Genomic DNA, 21799 nt, shown 5'->3' with positions numbered 1-21799 from the left:
AAATAATAACAATTCGTTACTGAAAAAATTTAACTTTGTGTTTCCCATCCTATCCAGAATACTAATAATTTCTTTTTATCGATGAATTTAATATCATATTTTGCATTGTATCTTCTGAACACTAATATAATAATTTATCCTTAACAAAAAATTGATTTTCTTATTTTTCATCGAACCCTTCGAGTAAGATATGATAACATTCCTTTAATAATCGTAAGAATTTAATTTTATATTTTCCATTGTATCTTCTCAATGCTAATAAATTTCTTTATTAAAAAAACATAAGTTCCTATTTCTCATTGTATCCTTCAACCCTTAACTAGGTATGGCAAAATCATACATGTGGGCGCATGGATTCATTAGCAACCACAACTTTCTTTTTAAGATCTAAATAAACTAAGAGCCATACAAAATTATAGGAATATGAAATATTTTTTTATTCATATTGAGAAACTGCTTGCGGTCAATTGTTTTTTGACGTGCCTATGAGCCCATGTGCCTACTCAAGAGTTAAATACTCCAGCATATTTCTTCTTGAACATTGAGGTCAAATCTTACAAGCACTATAAAGAAACTTAAAAAAACTTAAAAAGTTGACAATCAAATAAATCAAACTATCTGTCTTCGTTTGGTTTCTTTCATGAGTATCCACAAATGATTATGTAACTCAAATAAGTACTGCTGAAACGAAACTGGTAACGCATCAAACTAATTCGCTTCGTTTTCAGCAGGATATTTCTCCGTCAAAGAAACTATTTCTACGGGTATGTTCAGCCGTTTTGTAATGATGCCTTTCGCAAAATTCCCGAATCCTTTGACAAGCTTCTTCCAACATGTCCGTGGGCACTGTTATCACCAATCGCATGTAGGACGGATAATCAAAGCACTACAAAAATAATTGAGAAACATGTAATCAGTATAAATGGTGATTCGATGGTAAATTACTGATTTAAGCGGAGTACCTGGCCAGGAAGGCAAAACACGGATTCCTCCATTAACAACCGTTGCACGAATTCCAAGTCGGAATTAAATTCCGGAAAACAAGATAGATCTATGTGAACCTGCATATCAATAGAACCATTTATAGCCAATTTACTTCTGAGATGGTTTTATTACAAAGCTGTTTTAACCCTTCCAAACCAACATTTACCATGATTAATAAAAATTTTGTTATATATAAATTATTATAACTTTTGAAATATTTACAATACTGGATTGTTGTATTCATGATTATATGTATAGTTAGAATCAATACTCATTATATCTCAAGTGTGAAATTTCTATTATAATTGAAAGTTGATTAGTTACATTGTGAGATAATTGCAAATGCAAACATTAACGTTGTACAAGTAATTACCATCATGTACATCGCACCGTCTGGCATTATTGGTTTCAATCCAGGAACCTTTGTTATACAGTTGTATGCTACCTTTGAATGGTTCTAAAAATAGAAAATAAATAATTAGAATATTGATAGAATATATGTGCATCTAGAAAATAAATACTGTGTTCTTTTGATGTGTTTAAAAATATTTTCTATACATTTCTAAATTAAGTGATATTTTAAGAGTTAATATAAGAATCATTCATTTTAATTAAATTAGCTAATATGGTAGATGTAATTAATTATTGAGATTTTCACGAATGAAAAATATTTGCCTTAATAATGAAAAATAAATATTATGAATATCAGTAGCTTTTGGTGCATTAAAACTGATGGTTTCGAAATTAATTTGAAATCAGAAAATTGCATAAGCTTTACTGGTTACAGGTATTCAATAATTTATTTTAATCCAAAATTGATATTTAAACAAATCTTTCACACTTGTCTGTCAAATTATATTATTTTATGCGGTAGTCAGAAATAATCGTACATAAATTTGATATTTCATTAAAGTTACAACGAACTACCAAAATTTATCTTTTATGAACTACATGATACGAATTACATTTAAAAGGTTCTATCGTATGTGTTTAAAAATGACGAATTTCCAGAAGATACTTTTAAATATTTTAATAATTTTGAGGCCTTAAATTTTTGAAAATCATAAATAGTACTTACAATCAGACAAAACTTCATATTACTTAACCTACTAACTGAAAAAAACAAATTGACTCATTTTCATCCTGTGTTTCTAATTCTTGACCAATTATTAAATGTACAGTATCGATCACAGTAGGTTTCCCTAGGGAAAATGATGTTATAGGAGAAATTGGAATTCTTAAAATCATAATTTGGACGACATTAATATTAGGAGTGATTTAGAAATAAAATAACTTTTAACCCTTTCGCTCCGGCAGTGTGCTCCGTCAGAGTGGCACCGCTGTACGCGCCATCGGTACCGCCGAATAGCGCCACTGAACAGAGCTCTGCGCCGCAAAGTGTGCATGTTGCGCTTAGGTAAACTGGTGTTCGGAAACCTTGAAAACTTAACAGCTTCTATCCAATTTCTTCTAATGATTCAAGGAAGATTTCCTGTTACGTTGTACTTTTGTACAATGCCGTCTATAGGCGACGCTCGTACACACAGGTCGTCACGCGGATGTCATCTATAGACGACGCTCGTAGCGAAAGGGTTAATTATTAAATATTATAAAATTGGTGGGAGGCTACGCAGCATTATATGTGGAACTCCCCTCCCCCTACAACGTCATCCTCTGCAGGGCTACCTATGGGTAGGGGTTGGAGCCCGAGGCAGGGAAAGTCTACAATGCTCAGTACTGTACTTACAAATTATTTCGGTATCTTTAATGTCACACCTTTCTAATTGCGATTTTAGATTTAAATAGTGTTTTACCCCTTTTATAAAGTTGAAATTCTACAAATAAATAGCACGAGAATAATTATAATAATTTTTAAAACATTCAAACTTTTGAAAAATAAATCCTAAATTGAATTAATTGCCCCGTCTAATATAATATTATGCTGTCAACATATTAAAGCATAAAATCGATCGTCTTGCATTAAACAATAACAATTAACACTCACATACAACGTGTGCATGATATTGTCGTAAAAGTTTTGAGGGGTGTTTTTCAGGATCGCTGGAAGCGCACCTTGAATCAGCGTGTTACTGCCGATAATTCTCTGACTCAAACAGTGAAGTGCTTTCCGTATCTACGGCAAAAAGAAGAAATTGGAGGAGATTTATCAGGTATTCCAGTCGTTAGGAATCGCGGAAGATGGATAGAAGAGGAAGGACACGAATTAAAGTTTCTTCAAAGCAAGATTCAGCTCGAACTCTTAGCCATCCTCTGCTAATTTTTTTCATGACAAAATTAAACCTCGAACGAAGCTGAGAACGGTACCAACAGACGAACTTCAACGACGGATAATAAAGTTTAATCAACGAAATTTAATTCAATCGTGCGGAAACGACGTGGTCGCAGGCTTCAAGCTGTTCTCCCTTATTAGCCCTGTTTAACTCAAATTTTTCTATACTCTCAGGAAACAATATTATTTGAGATAATATTCATTATAGTACATAAATTTAATTTGTATAAGAAATTTAAAATCATGTTTAAGATACAAACTGGTGCTTTGAGTACACTGTTTGCCTTAATAACTTTGTAACGAAAAGACGGCCCTTTAACAATCAATCATTTTTGTATTAAATAAGTAATCTTAATAAAAGGGCTTGTACAGCCATTTTCAGCAGACTTTAAGTTTTAAATTAATGTACCATAAATGCTACTTTGCGACGATTTTATGTTATCAAATTGTGTTAAACCAAATACATTTCAAAATTGGTAATTAATAGCTGTAATTGTAAACCAGATAATTTGTATTAGCAGTATTAATAAAGCATGTATATAGTTATTTTTAGCAAACTTTAACCTTTAGATTGATTTAGGGTAAGTATTGTTTCGCAGTATTTTTATGTTATAAAATTGGGTCTGTACGAACGGAAAAAGGAGGCGTTTTTTCCGTCTCGGGATCGTCTGTCAGACTTATCAGTTGGGCTGACGACAGACGATCCCTATCCCAGACACCTATAACCCCGCTTTTCGGAACTCCTATACAGGGTGTTACTTGTAACATTACTCACGATTTTTCACCTACTTTCAGCCATCTGATAAAAAAAGTTTAGAACAAAAGTTGCAGGGTATGAAGTGCACAATAGATATCAGTCACAAAAATTTCGAAAACTGTTTGTTTTCATGGCGATATCGAAGTCACCTTGGGTTTAACACAGGCCTGTCCAAGTAGGGGAAATCCACTCCTGGAACACATGTTCCGGTTCCCCTTCCAACGCTGCTTCTTCAAGTAAGATGGAACGGTTCCGACTACCGTCTCTCCGAGGAGACAGTACCGCTGCTAGGAAAGACGGAGAGACGGTAGTCGGAACCGTTCCATCTTACTTGAAGAAGCAGCGTTGGAAGGGGAACCGGAACATGTGTTCCAGGAGTGGATTTCCCCTACTTGGACAGGTCTGGTTTAACAAACAGGACCATATATTTTTTTTGTTTACCATATTTAGAGGACATCACATTCAAAAGTGCGATCTTGTGTGGAAAAAAAAGAAGACTAACGAAGGAACTGCAATGACGAAATAACGATGGCCAGCTCGTTCCCCGGACTTATCGCTACTTGATTTTTTTTATGGGGATATTTGCAGCCCGTTGTATATCAATCACCAATTAACAATATTGAAGAATTTTACATGCAGAGCTGTAGATTTAGCAAGTCTAACTGCAGCAATGCATTCAAACTTCTATAAAAGAGCAGAATATTGCGTCGCAGAAGACGGAATGCATTTCGAACATGTAATTAAATAAAATGCATTTATGTTATGTTCAAGTGGCGTGTTTACATTCAGTAATCTCTTCGGGGTCAAATAATGTTTACACTGTCAAAGTCAAATACAACAAAAAGCTAAATATTTCACATTTACACTTCTGTAAATCAAGTAATATGTTAGTAAAAATACCATGTAATATGTGTTTTAAATTCGTCTCGATGTCCTCTACATATGGTAAAGAAAAAAAATATATGGTCCTGTTTGTAAAATCCAAGGTGACCTCGACTTCGCCATGAAAACAAACTGTTTTTGAAATTTTTTCTACTGATATCTATTGTGCACTTCATACCCTGCAACTCTTGTTTAAAATTTTTTTTGTCAGATGGCCGCCAGTAGGTGAAAAATCGTGAGTAACGTTACAGGTTACACCCTGTAGATCCGAATCGCATACCTGGGGACCGCCAGCGAGAGAACCGATCCAATCCTACTGCCACCTGGCGGTCGCCGACTCGAATTCCCCTTCCACTAAACGCCTACACATCAGATTTTTAATGCTTCGAAATCAAGCATCTAAAATACAACCACTTTTGAAGTATTTGTATTTTGTAAAGCAGCTTACCTCTTTATTCAAAATATTTTGACGATCGTGAATAATAATCCAACCCATACGCCAGCCAGGCACTAAAAATCTGAAACATTCAAATGAAAGTTAGTCGTTGGAAATGCCTTCGCTGTAAGTTGCTTATCGTTTGCTCCCAGGAAGATTGATTCGAGTGCAATTTGAAGAGCATTGAACTGGGAATCGAGAGGCGGACCGACTCGTTAAAATTTCCTTGAAAACGAATTAAAGTGTTTATAACGTATACCGTTGAACAGGGTAAATCGAGCATAAAAAGGAGCCTCGATAAAGACCGATGGATTTATTTTGAACAGATTGAAGATCATTAATATGATTTCTCGCTATATTATTCTGACATTTGTTTAACGGTGCAATAAAACGTAAAGAATTTCTACTTTCAGATTGACATATGAATTTTATTTTGAAGGGGGAAATCATTTTTTATAATTTCAAGACTTTGACAAATTTATATACTGTATCTAGACATAATATTTTTCCTAAACTTATAAGAATTCACTGAAATATTAATCTCTGCATACCTTTTTGTCAGACCACTGCACGACAAAATAGGAACTTCGTTCGACAAGGACGCTAACGAATGAAAAGTTCGTCCTGGAAATACCTGTTAAATAAAAGAAAAAATAATGTGTAATGATTCTTTTTATTAACTCTATTTTCACCATAAACTTCAATTGCAGATTTAAGTACTTAAACCATCAAAGAATTAAAAGAGATACATATTATAGAGAAAAAAACATGTAACGAAAAATTTTAAAAAACAAAAACCTATCAACGTTAAAATAGAACTGAACGATCAAATTGTTTTATTTACGTTTAAATTTGTGAGTTAAATAATTTAATATGCAAATGTACGAGAACAATTTTAGATAAAAGTGACCATAGCAAATGATAGAAGTGTGTGAGAAATGGAAAATGTCGAGTACCCAATACTCGAGTCGAGTCTGGTTTTTGAAGATACAAATGTCCAAGAACTCGGCAATTTTGGGTATCCGGTACTCGGATCAGGTCAAGAATTATTTCGGTCGACTCGAGATTTCCGACATTTTGGAACGAACTTGATTGAACATGACCCTGAATTGGAAGTATTTACAAAATAAAAAGAAAATTGTGTCTAACTAAGTCACTCTGAGACGATCAAACCTCATATTTTCGGGTTCTCGCACACCTCTAGCAAAAGGGTTAATGGCTTAACGGATTAATAATTTCATACAAAGTAAGAATTTTTGCCGACAACTATTTGCTGACTTATAAGCGTTTCCATATTATTCTTCGAAAAAGGAAATAATTTCGTGATTGTTGTATGATAAAAGGTAAATATTAAGCTCGTACCATGTGCTCGTAAATCTCATCGGCTATAATGGGTACGTAATAACGAGCAGCCACGTCGAGAATGTCAAGTGTGTGGTTTCGACTAAATACAGAACCACACGGATTCGAAGGATTGTTTATAATTATCGCCGCCGTCGATTCATCGATCTGTGATTCCAGGTCGTTCAGATCAATCTCCCAGCCAAATTCAGGCTGAAAAATAAAATGGTTAATGAAATTAATCGAAATTTAAAAATAAAGATCTAAAAATAATGTACTGTATGGAAATTGAAAACTTTTTCATATAAAAACAACCCGTGTATTTTTATCATTTTTGCGTTCAATATTCATAATTTTTTAGATAACAAAAAATACCCTCTACTTTTGTTTAAAATGAATTGTTTCAGTAACGAATTCTTCAATAGTCGAATGATTCTATTTTTTCGAAATTAAATTGTTACCTTTTTCTACTGAATCTAACGATTTTCCATTTTTATTTTCATTTTTTAAATCACTATTTATCCATGGAATATTTGTAAAGTGTTTTTAACGAAGTTTATAACGACTGAGATTGAGATTATGTATTACGTTATGTATGCCACAAGAAACAACTTCTTGTTAGTTGAGAGTTTATTTGCATAATATATTGTTATTGCGTTTTTTTGGATTAATCGTTGTTGAAATCTAGTGTAACAAGTTAAAATACTTTCAGCATATCACGACAACTTTATGCATACACGTTCCGAGTCTTTAATACATGGAGTAATAAAGAAAATACAACGCTTCCTGACATAATACAGCAGCACTTGGTAAAATATTATTTTAACCAATCATGCACCCAAGTAACTTTGTGATAACGCAACAAATTTCTGTATTAAATTCATAGTTTTCATTTACATACATTGAAACTAATGTATTATAAAATAATAGAACGAATATTATTCCTTAAAAGCGCGATTAACTAAACAGTAAAATATTTTTGGTTTTTAGTAAAATTAAATTTATCACATAACTCATATGGTGTTATTACTACTGCTGTAATTACTAATCTTTGTAATTTTTCTATAGCAAATTTAAAATTTAAATATTAGTATTAGCTCTAGATATATTTTTAATTAGTACCGTAATTACCTTCATGAAATATAAAATCATTTTATAACATAGAAATACGTTATAAAATCCACTTGAAATATATTTTAATATTGAAAATTTCTAAATGAAACTCATTTGACGAAGCAGACGCTTTTCGCAAGCAATATATTGGTAAGTAAGTAAGTACATGTAACAGCATTCATTCATGAATGAAATATTAAAATTTATTCGATTTTAGAAATTATCATTTGCTAAATATCTGCGGAATTATTGAGTTAGGTATTTATTCTATGTATACTGAGATTTATTTATTTATGGTAATAAATAGTTTGAAGACACCCGTTATATAGAAGCTGGATCAATACCTATGTGTGGGCATATAAGTCACAGAAAATGGTATGAACCATGCAATACGATAAGCTGCAGGTACCTAGACTTATGTATATGTATACGGCTCGATCTTTGACAATGAATAACTCAAAAAGATATCATTACCATACATCGCATAGAATCGCTATAAATTTGCATATTTTTATCTCGTTTATAACATTCGTTTTCTATATTCTACTGGATTAAAAGTATTTGAAGTTATTTCGATGCAGTTTGAAAAAGATATCAATGTATCAAGGTAACTTCTTACCTTTACCGATTATAATGTATTAACGACGCTATTATTGTTTTTTTTGGTATCTTACAATTAGTTCAAAAGATTTTGTGTTTTATTATATCTTAAAATTTTCAAGTATCTAGAAATTTCGATTAATCCTCACTATATCCAATTTATAACTCAACTTAATTCTCATAATACCAACAAAAGCCTTCTATTTACGTGAAGTGGTAATAATGCGGTGAAACTTCATATTTTGAATAAATCTCGTATTCTATTAAAATTAAAATTTGTGAGCTTTGGAAATTAAAAATTTTTGAGTGCTTATTTCAGCAGAAATTCCCCCTTGATATTGACAGAGTTAATTATTTCATAGTTAATGTTAAATCAATATCAACACTTGAAGCTGCAAATTTTTTAGCAATATTACCGTATACAAAGAAATTTACAGAAATATTTTTAACGATAAATTCTTTTAATTTCGATCAAAAGAAAAGAAGTCTTTTCGCGTTTATACTTACACGTAACTCATATGATTTTACAGTGATCCCAAGACCCTCTGCCAATGTTCTATAGATTGAAAAACCAGGTCGTGGTATCAGGATATTCTGGTCCCTTCTAGCTAGAGCGGTGATACAAAGATCCAAAGCACAGGAACATCCACTACACAGGATTACATCCTGCAGGAAATATTCAAAGGATTTTCAACGTATTAAAAAACTTTTAAGAAAAAAATAATAAAAGTGACTTTATTTATTTATTTTTATAATGATATAAACAGTTTTTGCATAATTTTGAAATTCCTCAGTTAGTTTTAAAGTGTTTCTTCCTTGATCTATGTTGAAGAGTGCCAAGTCAGATGCAATAAGTTTTATGAAAATTGATTTAATAGTTCCGCAGAAACTGGCGGACAAACGTATTAACATACGTACACTCGCAATCAGATCGAACTTCCCTGGGGAAGTTTGGGAAAGCAAAAATTCTCCAAATTTTCATTTTTAACGATATTAATATTAAAAGTAATTTAATAAACATAATATAATTTGTAATTACTAAATATTATAGTATGTAACTGAGAAATATGAATAATAAATAAATGCCAATTCAAATCGTCCTGCATAAATGCTTACACGCAAGTGGTAGAGTCAAACTCTTATACAGGGTGTTTGGCGATAGGTGAGAGATTTTTTAAGGGGTGATTTTAGGGATCAAAATAAGACGAAAATCAAAAATGACGAAATAGTGTTTACGGCTTTGTTTTCCAGTAATTAACGTTTAAAAATAAAACTTGCGATCTGCCCAGCACCGACGACTGAACGTCAGGTCAGCAGGGGTGGGTACAGTCATAACCAAGAATCATTGAATAGTAGAAACTTACCTCGTGCTATTCTGTTTCTCGGTACTGCAACATTCGGCTTTCTCTTCTTGGTTATGACTGTACTCACCCCTGCTGACCTGACATTCAGTCGTCCGTGTTGGGCAGATTACATGTTTTAGGCGTTTTTTACTCGAATTTTTAAACGTTAATTACTGGAAAACAAAGCCGCAAACGCTATTTCGTCATTCTTGATTTTCGTCTTATTTTGATCCCTAAAATTACCCCTTAAAAAATCTTTCACCTGTTGCCGAACACCCTGTATAAGAGGCTCCTTCACTACATACATTGTCATTTTCCTAGGAGACATGTATGGGAAAGGACAGGAACCTGAGACATCAATTATCCTGCAGAAACCTGATTTGATCGCGTGTGTACACAGAGCCTTCTTCTTTAAAGTTAGTCAAAAATGCGTACGAAATCTATGTGCTACTATTCGCTACTCAGGGGCAAATTAGGACTTCAAATTTAACAAGGAAATTTATGATATGACGGGCCCTCTTGTAGAATACGGGCTCTAATTTTAATTAAGTAGGCCCGAAATCCTTACCAACCCTCCGGGAATTTTCCCAAACTTCCCATAACTATTCTGCCTCTGGTTCTATTACGAGTGTAGTTAAGTGGGGTAAGTTCGCAAACGGGGCAAGTGCATTTATCGGTGTTAAGCAGGAGTATCGAGGGGAGTTCCAAAACAATAACCAACGTAGTGATGCGATAAAAGGATTTAATGATACGTTTGATGAAACACAAAAATACAGCTCGCGGCACGTTGTCTTCGTTGCGGGTTAATGCGTAGTAGACAAGAAGCGGTGGCGCCTCCGCCGCTCTCCAACCGCGTGGCTTATAGGAGAAAAACAGAATTCCCCAATAATCGGTTATTTTGATTATAATATGAGCGAAATTTCTCTAGTATAGTGATAAACCTTTTTCTATTGTCATTTTATTTCACTATTTTTATATTTCAGCAAAAAGTATATGTTTGTATAAAAATGATTAACTATAGAACTAAACAACATATTTGAATGCAGCAATAAAAAACATTTTATAGCAGGCTTGTTAATAATTCTGTTGTTGCCCCATTGAACATGAAGCAAGGATTCAAAGGATTTTTAACTCAAAGGTACGCTCTTGCCTTATATTCGAGGAAAATGCACAGTTGTTGAAATTTTGTATAATTTCCTAACAAAATGAAAATTTACAAGGAAAATTGGGTTCCTACATAACAGACTGAAAATACACAGGTTTAAATTCCAACTTTACAAAAACCAGTCTGCACTTGTCCCACTTCACCTTATTTCAAATAATAATTCGTGTTTTATTCCAACATGAATATTCCGAAAGGATTATTAATTCGATATTGTTTCATTGTACACAAAATATTGGTTATTTACAATGACGAGAAGTATCAAATTGCATTCATTAATTTCGTATGAAAGTGCGATAAGCAATACATGAATATGAATTTTAATTCCTCTATTCGATCTGATATATTTTTTTCAGTAAAGAATCCACGAAATATGTCTTTCATTTTTCAATAAACCATATAAATGGAATTTCCCAATAAAATTTTAAGAAAAATAAAAGATTGTTCAATAAACCATATAAATGGAATTCCCGGATAAAATTTTGAGAAAAATAAGAGATTAGAAGTTTCAAAACTATCAAATAGTAATGCAATTAAACAGGAAGCAAAGGAAATGTCCATTGATCGGAAAAGCAATTGTTTTTCAATGGAAAAAGATATCAAAGAGATCCATCGTTTTACTAGTGATTGTATCGTCGACCATCGCATGGATAGCAACCAGTTGCCAGTTAATTGATAGCATTTCTTCTTTTCGAGGATACGAAGCTTCTAGTTTGCGGCAGATCGTCCAGGGAAATTTGGTTTTCCCTGCAAACTTCACCGACGCGACGGCTCGATCAACTGGCGGTTTAACTAGATATTCGTATAGACGTGCATGGAAACTGGGAATAAATACACAATCCGGCTGTAGATGAACAAGTTTCTATGTGCATCTGGTTACACGTTCGGCTAATTCGAATCGAAACATCTTGTGGAAAATTGAAAGCGTATCGGCGCCATGCATGTGGAAAATTGAAATTGTCTGTGAAAATATTGTATTATATTTATTCTGTTTGATTGCACAGCTCTGTTTCATGTTTCAATCAGGTTTTTTTAACTTTTTGTTAACAAATATAGAACAATTATTTAAAACTGTATATGAATTTTCATGACGTTTGAAATTCAAATTTATTTTTCAAATTTTATTATATGTTTTCTATTAGGGCAATTAAATGTTAGTATAAGTTTGAAAAAATATTTTTTATATGAAAGATGTCTATTCCTCGTAGATGATTTTTTTTTTAATTACATTGTGTTAAATTAGATTTCGTTCTGATTCTTTGTTTTTAACACTTTAATTGCTACGTCACTAATATGTATAGATGAGATTTGAATGTTCATAAGAGTCCATCATCCATATCATTAGGAACTCCTTATTCATTTAATTAGAAGTAGTCGTATGAAATACTTAAAATCAGAGATGGTAAAATTAATAAAATATTGGAAAAACAATAGATAAGGTTTGTTAAAAAATAAAAATGTTACCTAACGAAATTGTTAGTAGCTTCAGCGTGGCAGTCACCGTGTAAAAGCAATTTTCATTAATATAGCAATATATTATAGACAATAGATCGAATACGATCAAACATGAATTGAAGGTTGATTAATAAGTATAGTTTTTAATATCATAAAATACCACCTGTCGTCGTTTACATATGTATCTAAGACCGTGGAAACTACTGCTAATATTTTTAGAACTGGAAATAGAGAAATGAATAAAATAATGTACAAAAAATTTGTACAATAGATATGTACAATTTTTAAATATTTTTTCTTTTTACTGTACTGAGAAACTAATCCATAAAATACAACCATCATCATTTTTATTATTAGTTCCATCTTTCTCTAGGTTTGGAAATACTGAAACTATGGTGATCAGGATAAATTTTTAAACGAAATATTCTACAAAATGTTGTTCAAATAATTCATGAAATTGTACAATTAATCAGCTTTCAAATATAATTAACGTGTACAATTTATTTGGGAATTTCAAACAAGGCGTGGCCGGATAAAATTTGTATGCAACGCAGCTTTCAGCAGCATCATTTCCTGCAGATCAATAACAACATGAAATGTAGCGAAATACTCCTTCGTTAACTATTCTATCCTTTTTTATTTTGAATTAATCTACATGCGTTTTCTGCTCATGTGTCATTGGCGTAAATGTAAATTACGAGTAACAGAAATATCCGGTACATAACGCTTTTAAATCTCGATGAAAATCAATTTCATTTTTTAAATTAATGGAAAAGATTTACAGAGATAAATTGTGTTTTAAAAGATTTTAATGCACTGTTTGAACATTAAGTTAATAGCATCTCTTAAAATTTACAAAAGCAATGAAATTAATGCAATTATAAAATAAATATAAATACTGTCAAGTTTAAATGTTTAAAATTATTCGAAAATTAATATCTTATAAATTCCCAATTTAGTAACTTAATAATTCAGAGGATTTTAATCAATCTTCAATAAAAAAGTTTCTTTAGTGGCTAAAGAAAGTAAAGGAAAAAAATATCTTGATTTAATAATATGCGATTTTTCATTTAATATTCCGAAAGCAATTCTACTTTTCATTAAGTTTTTGATTATCATCACGTTTAACAATAATCTCGATGTCTACAAGTAATATTTTCATCGATTTATGAACGAGTATAATCGTTATTTGCTGGTTTAATTCAGCGGAACGAACAAAAATTTTAATATCGGTGACTGCTTTTCAATTGTTAATAAATAAGAGAACGGATTGTGAAATACATTTAACGTGAGAGAAAAATCGAATTACGTAGCATGAAATAATTTCTGCGCTCTCAAGTGACATAATAAAGTTTGAAATGTCATTAATTAATGCTGTTTATGGAAAGCAATATTTTATGTCACTAATGAATTACAGAAATTGCAACTAAATATTAATTAGCAGCGTGAAATGTTATTTCAGACTAATTAAAATGCACAACCACGAATCCGGAGTTAATTTTACCTAGAATTTCTATATTCTTTTTTTTATGGTGAAAATTTTAGTAATTGCTGTTGATTACATTTTTGTAGAAATTTTTTAAATTTCAGAGCACTAGAGTGTTTGTATTATAATTAATAACGTTTGAAAAACATCGATTGAAATTTTTCTTTGAATTTATTAAATTTAAAACTCACCTTAGGATCCACATCCACAAATTCGCTGGAACTATAGTCTGCCACAGCTTCTTTTGCCATCTGGTATCCTAAATTTAAAAAAAGAATTAAATAAAAAGATTGTTCTTATTTCATATCAGTGAAATATTATTTTATACTTACCTTTACAAAATAAATAGTAAGATTTTAAAGACTTTTTTATTCATTTTAAAGAAATTCTAAATACAAATAATTGTTAAATCATGCAAATTTTAATTAAACATATTTACTGAATTTTTAACATTTTCATTTGTAATTTTAACAAAATCCATCTGTACTCTATACAATCTATATTTTTCTAACAAAGATATAAATTTCATTCAATTATTATAATTGTATTAATTTACCTGTACTTGGTGCATATCCATTATACGATTGAGAAAGAAGACTTTCTTGGACAGCATCGATCGCTTCTTTGGGTGGTTTTAAATTACCAAAAGTCGTTGGGTCACCTAAAAATAGAAGAAGATAAATTAAATTGATATATTCATTAAGAAATTCATTGAATTCTGCTTCATCTCGTTATTTGGAATTATAAGATTCACATCGATTGTATTATTTAACAAAATTCTAAAATACAATTTTAATACTTGGTTTAACAAAAAGTTGTCTGAGACGTTTCTATTTCATAGTTTATGGTTGTCTTGAAACATATTATATATTAAAAGTGCATATTTAGTAGGCAGTGAATCGTCAGAAGGGTATGTCGCGTCGTCCGCTGTGAAGATCCTAAATAATTAAGAAACTTGCTCGATTACCGTCGATTTCTTTATTAAGAATGACAATTACGTCACATTATGAGGTTAATTTAGATTTTGAGGACGTCTTACTGATACTGAGGATATTATATTTCAATAAATGACCGTATATTATATTTAATTGAAAGGATGTTATATTTAAATGGCCAACAGATCTAAAACATTTATTTTGGGACAAACGAACTCCTATAAATTAATCAGAAATAAATATAAAATTGTTTTGATACAGAATAATTTAATTATAACTATAACTTAATAATTTGCTACAAGAATAGAAAATTATTTTTTGGTTCCGCATACAATATTATGTAATAATAATTGTACTGCGTTTATTTTTTTAATGTTATACTCTAACACCTTTTTAAACAGAATGTTTCATTTAAAAAAATAGTAACGATTTTAAAATATTTTTGAAATCTTCATGTATAGTATGGAGCATAGCTTCTTCAAGGAAAATTGTGATGCCCCCCTTCCGACCCTCGTAAACTTCGCCGAATACTCGGGTTCCCGACCTACTCGTCAGCTTCCTCGGGTTCCGGGATTCTTGGCCCTCGTCATAATTCTTCCCTCCACGGACTCCCGCCTTGCCCCTTAAGCGTTTAATGAGGAGAATAACGGTGTAGCTGAGGACTGAGGAGACCCCATATGCACACATATATAGGTCTAAGGTCTCCCACCACTTGCGTATAAACATTTACGCGGGAGAATTTGAAATGTTATTTACGTTATTATTCATGTTTCTCAGTTATATACTAAATTTTATAATATTTAGTACTGAAAAATTATATTATTTATCGCTTCTAATGTCAATATCTTCAAACTTAGGATTTTGAAAACGCCTGCTTCTCGTATATCGCCATTTTCTCTGGAGAAACCTACTTTGATCGATACTGTAGAAAAAAATTAAATTAATTATAAAAACCATTTTGATTTTTCACGCGTATCGTATAATTTACCAACATATCTTTTGTGCGATCTGACGTGTTAAAAATGTAGCCTAGTAATTACTAATAATAATACTTTCAGAAATCATCATTCTACTAAAAACTAAAGATATCTGCTAGTATAAAAATCAAATTTTCTGTTTATTTAATAAAGTATTTTAGTATAGTGACTGCTAAAATGTTAAGCACTTCCTTCTCATCGTTATGCCAAGCCAAACAACAATTTAATAAAAGAGAACGTGCATTCGTGTATTCAATGGAAAGTGAACAAATAAACTTTGTGAAATTCATTTACAAACATCAGGATAGCTTTGAAACAACCAAAATGCTCCGAACCATGGTGTTATTAAACGAGACATTAAAACAGAACTGACTTCCAACTAATTATACACGAACGGGTCACGATAAGCGCGAAACACGAAATTAGCTGATCTCACGGAACTCCTTGCCAATCTCCGAAACTTCTAATGAAAAACTTTTATCTATTCAAAGTGCTTTTTCAAAAATGTTTCCTGACAAAAAATTAGACAGCTTTCGAAATCACAATTTGCATGAAAACACAGAACATGTTAATTTACATTTGTTGAATTTTTCATGAAGAATGAATCAAACGCATAATTATAATCGTTTAAAAAGAAGTAGTTTCATGTAATAGAGGAGTTATCGTGAATGTTTATCTCTTGTAATAGAAATTAAATTCAGTAACATAATTTTCAGGCATTTGAGAGAAACTTTAATTTAACATTTAAGATATACTTGACAATAATGTAGAATTTTTTGAAGACTATCACAAGAAAAATGTTTGTTAATAAAATATTCAATTACTACTTTATCACATAAATTATTGCATGAATGAAACTCAAGCAATTAATGCTCTGGAGCTTGGTTAATCGTAACCCGGGCCTATGAAAAATATCTAGTTATATTATAATTAAAATTAGACGTATCAATTTTTAAACGAAAAAATTTCATATGTTAGAAAATAATATTTAAAGAACTGGTATGTGTTGAGTATCCAAAATTATGTATGAAGGGTAATATTGTAAAATATTTTATAAAACCATATACAGTAGACTTCTGATAATTTTCCGTTTACTCACTTTCCATACAGATCAATTACCCTCTACATGTAGTTTCAGCAATACTAATCACGCGCCGTTAGCACGCCGTTTCTCAAGCATGTGATTTGTTAGAACGATCAATTGTTTTGGAAATATTCTATTATACTTGCCTCCACCACTTGCTTCTATATCGTCCGTAAAAGTGTACGAGTACTCGTAATTTACAAGCCGAGCTGAACTCGCTTCGATTGTTCGAGCCGAGCCGAGCGCTTGAATTTGCCGAATTACTCGAAATCGACGAACTGTTTGAAAGAAAAGCGAACTACTCGAATATTCGAGCCGTCGTAAAACTCCGATTTATTTGAGGATGAATTTTCAGCTAGAATATTCGAGTAATTCGACTTTTTGGAGTAGCTCGCTTTTGTTTCAAACAGTTCGTCGATTTCGAGTAATTCAGCAAATTCAGATTCGGCTCGACCGACCGATTATTGTTTGACTCGAAATTCGAATACTCGAATAAATCGAGTACTCACACACCTCTAATCGAATGGCTAGCTATCTTTTCAGACCAGTATTATACGTTAACTTTTGTGATGGCGCCATTTGTTAAGTTTTCCTTTCACAGCAGTTTCTTCCCCTACAGCCCCGAATGGGGAAAGTTATCAAGAGTCTACTGTATTTGCATAAACATCCACAGTCTAATTATAACTATTTTTAAATTATATAATAATATTATGAAAATATAATAATCCTAATGTTCATTTTTATAGATTTAAAAGAATTTTTAAAAATTAATTTTTAAAATATATACCGTTACTCTAAAATAGAAATTATGGATAAATCTCACCTATGGATAAAGCTATCACGGATTTAGCAGGGTTGGGCTCGACGACGAGGCTCTCTATGATGGATCTTATAGGGTTGTGAGTGTTCCTCGCGATTTCCGACGCCTCCACGTTCCATCTTTCGCGGGAAATCAAAGTCGACATTTCGGATCCAATACACACTTGAAAATTCACCGTATAAGCCGTCAACAAATCCACCAGTTTTTAAATGACCATTCACTGTTGATAATAAACAGAATGTTTTTCGGTCGTCGGAATTATTTTGTTGGAGAAAAAACTGAAGAATCAGAAAGCAATAATCCTCGTCCAGGTGGTATTCCATTACTGAGACGAGATCTGTTCGGATCTACCAATAATCAAAATACTCGATTGCAGACTGGGGGACGAATGAACCGGTTCCATTGGTCGGCTCTATCCCACACCTTCTATCGTAATTAATTTAAACAGATTCCCTGTTTGCGTAGATCAACATTTTTCAACGACTTCCTCTGTCGTTTTATCGCGACCAGGGAAGCCTGTGATTCGGACACTTTACGCTAAATCACGTGTTCAAACACTTTGCGAATTTTAATCATTTTCATTGTTGCCTATTCTGTGCGAAATTTCACGTTCTATTTTATTATACAAAAAATTCTCATAGTAACATTTCAGACTTAATTTCGTTATATTATGTCGACAACTAAATTCGCGACTTTGCGCGAATTTTACTACAGAGAAATAAATAAAGGGACGAAATATTGAAATTGTTATTTGCCGAATTTAGTTGCCAAGCTAATGTATAATTCAAATTTTATTTCATTACGATATAAATAAAATTACATTTTGGTACAAATTATTATGAGTCTCTTATCGCTACTAATTTTCTTAAAGCTGTTCTTCTAGTGGACTATCGAATGTGGAGACGGAATTTAAGGTTTAATTCCATTGTATTTAAATAAATTTCTGCGTTGGTAGGAATTATTGCAAACATGTCGACACTTTACATTTTCATAAAACTTTTTAATTTTTTGGCAACCGCATTGGCTAATTTTGAGACTGAACTTTATAATATGCAACACAGAACAGTCAATTTAAATTCTCTTTTTAGATAGGAAAAAGATTGCTATACTTAATGGAAATTATTCCAAATTCTGATGTGAGTTAAACGTGATATAAGTCAAATATATAGGTATAGTATTTATTAAAGCATATTTTTGAGACACTTTTTTATAGTGTTTAGCTCTTTATATGTATATAAAAATCTTATCATTATGGTATGCAAATTTTATTGTGACTGTAGAAAGACAGTAATCAATTCATTACATAATTAATTTTCATTGGTTATACTTTTACAGGTGGACATCATGTTTCTTTTATCAAAATTTGAATATTATAAATAATAAATGTTTAAAAAGTTCGAGCAAAATTCGGTACAAGTAGGTACATTTATCAATAGTATTAAAAGCACGATCTATTTCATCTGTAAGAGGTGAAATTGATTCCACGTGGTATGTAATCCATTATATAACGTCACATGTAAAGGCGATCATAACGAATTTTTTGCATGAATATTGTACATCTATGAATATTACATGACATCAGATTCAAAAGGCATAAAGTATCTTACAAGCGTAATAAAATTTTACAAGTTCCAATTGATTTCGTACCAAGTCGTGATGACCAACATTTCATGTAAATTAAAGGAAGAAAATTGCATGATTCAGTGTAAGTCGATGATGCAAATTGACAAGAAATCTTTATGTAAAGGTAAACAAAACTGCGCTTGTACATATTTTTTTAGAACGAATCGTTCATCAGTGAGATTAGCTAATAATTTTATCAGCTAAACAACAATCAATTTTTAACTTGAGTAAATATTATACCTGTCAAAAAAGAAACACAGGATTATGTAATTTCATTTATACAGGACGTCATAACTAAAACAAAAATATAAAATAAAATTTTCCTGTATGTAGGTAGTTCTGTTTTATTACTATAAACCTTTTCTAATGTTATATTGGTTGTTTAATATTTCATATGCTGTAATAATTGTTTTTTTTAATTTTTCAACGCTTCTTACATCGTTAATGTACACGATAAATTTAATGTAGTCTCAGAAATAAAAATTCAGAAATAATAAGTCTGGAGCCCCAGACGGTCATTTAAAAGGTATTTTTCATTCGCAAAAAATTGTTCTTGTTTTAGTATGTACAGGAAAATTTTCCAATAAATCGAAAAATATTCAGAACCAATTTTATCGAAAACGAAGCGTCCTATAAAAAACTTCGCTATTACATTCTCGTTTTATTTATATATTTGTAGAATTTCAATCTTTTTGTACATTCACGTTTCTTGCTAGAATAACTTTCGTTTATCGCAGTTATTGAAAAATTGTTCAGCGACGTGATCGAAAAATATATTTTTTGAAAAATCCTTCAACTTTGATCGAAACAATTTGCGTTCTAGTATTTTCAACAACCCGTGGAAAACAACAAACTGAATGGATTACAATTTGCGACATAAACTTGCATATCTCAAGGTAGACACGCGACGAATGTTAATTATTGCGAAAATAGAGGAACTCCTGGGAGGCTGGAGGACGAATGAACCGGTCGGATTGGTTGATCAAGCTCCACACCTTCTTTTCATAGTTTATTCAAACGAATTCTCCTGCTGACGTAGATCAACAGCTCCGATCATATTCTCCAGTCGTGATCTTGTGTCGTCGTGGTCGAATGGATAGGAGATTGGCCTTCTGCGTTTGCTTTTCAAGCTTCACCTTATGAATAATATTCCTGCCGTGCGTTATATTTCTTTTTTTTCTCTCTTGTTTACACGATATCCAGTATTTGCTGATATCAGTTTAGCAATATTACAGGATCGTATTCACAACGATTATGAATGATCTTGTATCGCTGGAACGAGTTATCTTTCATAAAATTAAAACTATTATAGTCGGAATCCGATTATCAGTCGGAAATTGTTATTGTTATAAAATTGTGATTGTAGGTATTTTAAACATTTTCTTACTTACAATTTTATTTTTTCTTTGTTCGTTTGAAAATAGTATCAAGTGTTAAAGAAAATATAAAGAGGAATCTTATTTATTTATTTATTTATTTTAATTTAAAGTCGCATCAACAGTGAGAGTCAATAGCGATTTAGCCCGACAGGCTCACAATGTTAGTGGTACATAATAATCATGTATGAGTAGTAAATAATATAATATAAATATAAACATAATATAAACATAGATGTAAATATAAAAGATAAGGTTGATTAATTCCTATGTTGTTGCAGAATGTAATTATTATGTTCTAGTACTAAACTGACAATGAGACAAGTGTTTCCCAAAGAGGAATCTTGATAGATGTTTCAAATAACTTTTAAAATACTGTTATTGGGCAGTCTGCTCTTTACGCAAGTATCTAAACTTTTTTCCTTTTTATGAACTTTTCTCAATTGTTGATATTGTTTTACTATACGCTGCGTGTATTAATAGTTGCTAATAATAATGATCTGACGCATCAGTATAAGAATTTCAGAAATATGTATATTCGATCGATGATAAGAAATATTCTTCACATGCAACTACAAAGTTTTAAATAAAACTCTTGCTATCTTTATCGTAAGAAAATTATCAGTATAATAAGATATATATTTCCAATTTAATCTGACGTAAAATACCACGAGATATATTGAATATTTTCGTCATATAGTCATTTTGGAAACACTACAACTATTATACAATTAAATTGCGCGTAGCGTTGATGCTACCAGATGATGAAATTTTCGAGATAAAATAATAAATTCCTCATTTGCGTCACACTTCCATTATCTACATTTCAGTTTGAATATCGACGTGTTCGGTTTGTTATGATTTTACGTAAAATTATAATAGCAGTTATCAAGATAACTATCAAAAGGATTAGCATTTCTTTTAGGAAGAAGAAAACATTGTGTATTAATTAGCATTGTCTGTAAACTGATTTACGAGAAAGATTGTAACAGCATATATTATAATGTGTATGAATAAGTAAAATGTTGAAATATGAATATTCTGATAATATTTTGTTATTTAACAAATTAAAGTTTGAAAGAGTTAAACACTAAGCAAATTAATACAAGTCAAATATTAATGTTAATAGTGTAGT

General features: G+C 31.4%; 1 protein-coding gene across 2 annotated transcripts; it reads right to left on the bottom strand.

Annotated features, from left to right (window-relative positions):
- Positions 1-413: 413 nt before the first annotated feature.
- LOC114879112 (tyrosine aminotransferase) lies at positions 414-18040 on the bottom strand. Of its 2 annotated transcripts, XM_029193701.2 has the most exons (11): positions 17669-18040; positions 14406-14510; positions 14041-14108; positions 8911-9069; positions 6712-6903; positions 5901-5983; positions 5362-5431; positions 2990-3118; positions 1358-1441; positions 963-1061; positions 414-886 (listed from the first exon to the last, which is right to left on the bottom strand). In XM_029193701.2, the coding sequence occupies exons 1-11, from the start codon at positions 17808-17810 to the stop codon at positions 725-727; spliced, it is 1293 nt and encodes a 430-aa protein (XP_029049534.1). In that variant the 5' UTR covers positions 17811-18040; the 3' UTR covers positions 414-724. The 2 variants fall into 2 exon arrangements, with proteins under 2 accessions (XP_029049534.1, XP_029049535.1); XM_029193702.2 differs by lacking the exon at positions 2990-3118.
- Between the last annotated feature and the right edge of the window lie 3759 nt (positions 18041-21799).

Source organism: Osmia bicornis, chromosome 2 (genome assembly GCF_907164935.1).
Source record: "Osmia bicornis bicornis chromosome 2, iOsmBic2.1, whole genome shotgun sequence".
NCBI lineage: Eukaryota > Metazoa > Arthropoda > Insecta > Hymenoptera > Megachilidae > Osmia > Osmia bicornis.
The sequence above is the reverse complement of the archived record's forward strand: the minus strand, read 5'-3'. Positions and strand labels throughout refer to the sequence as shown.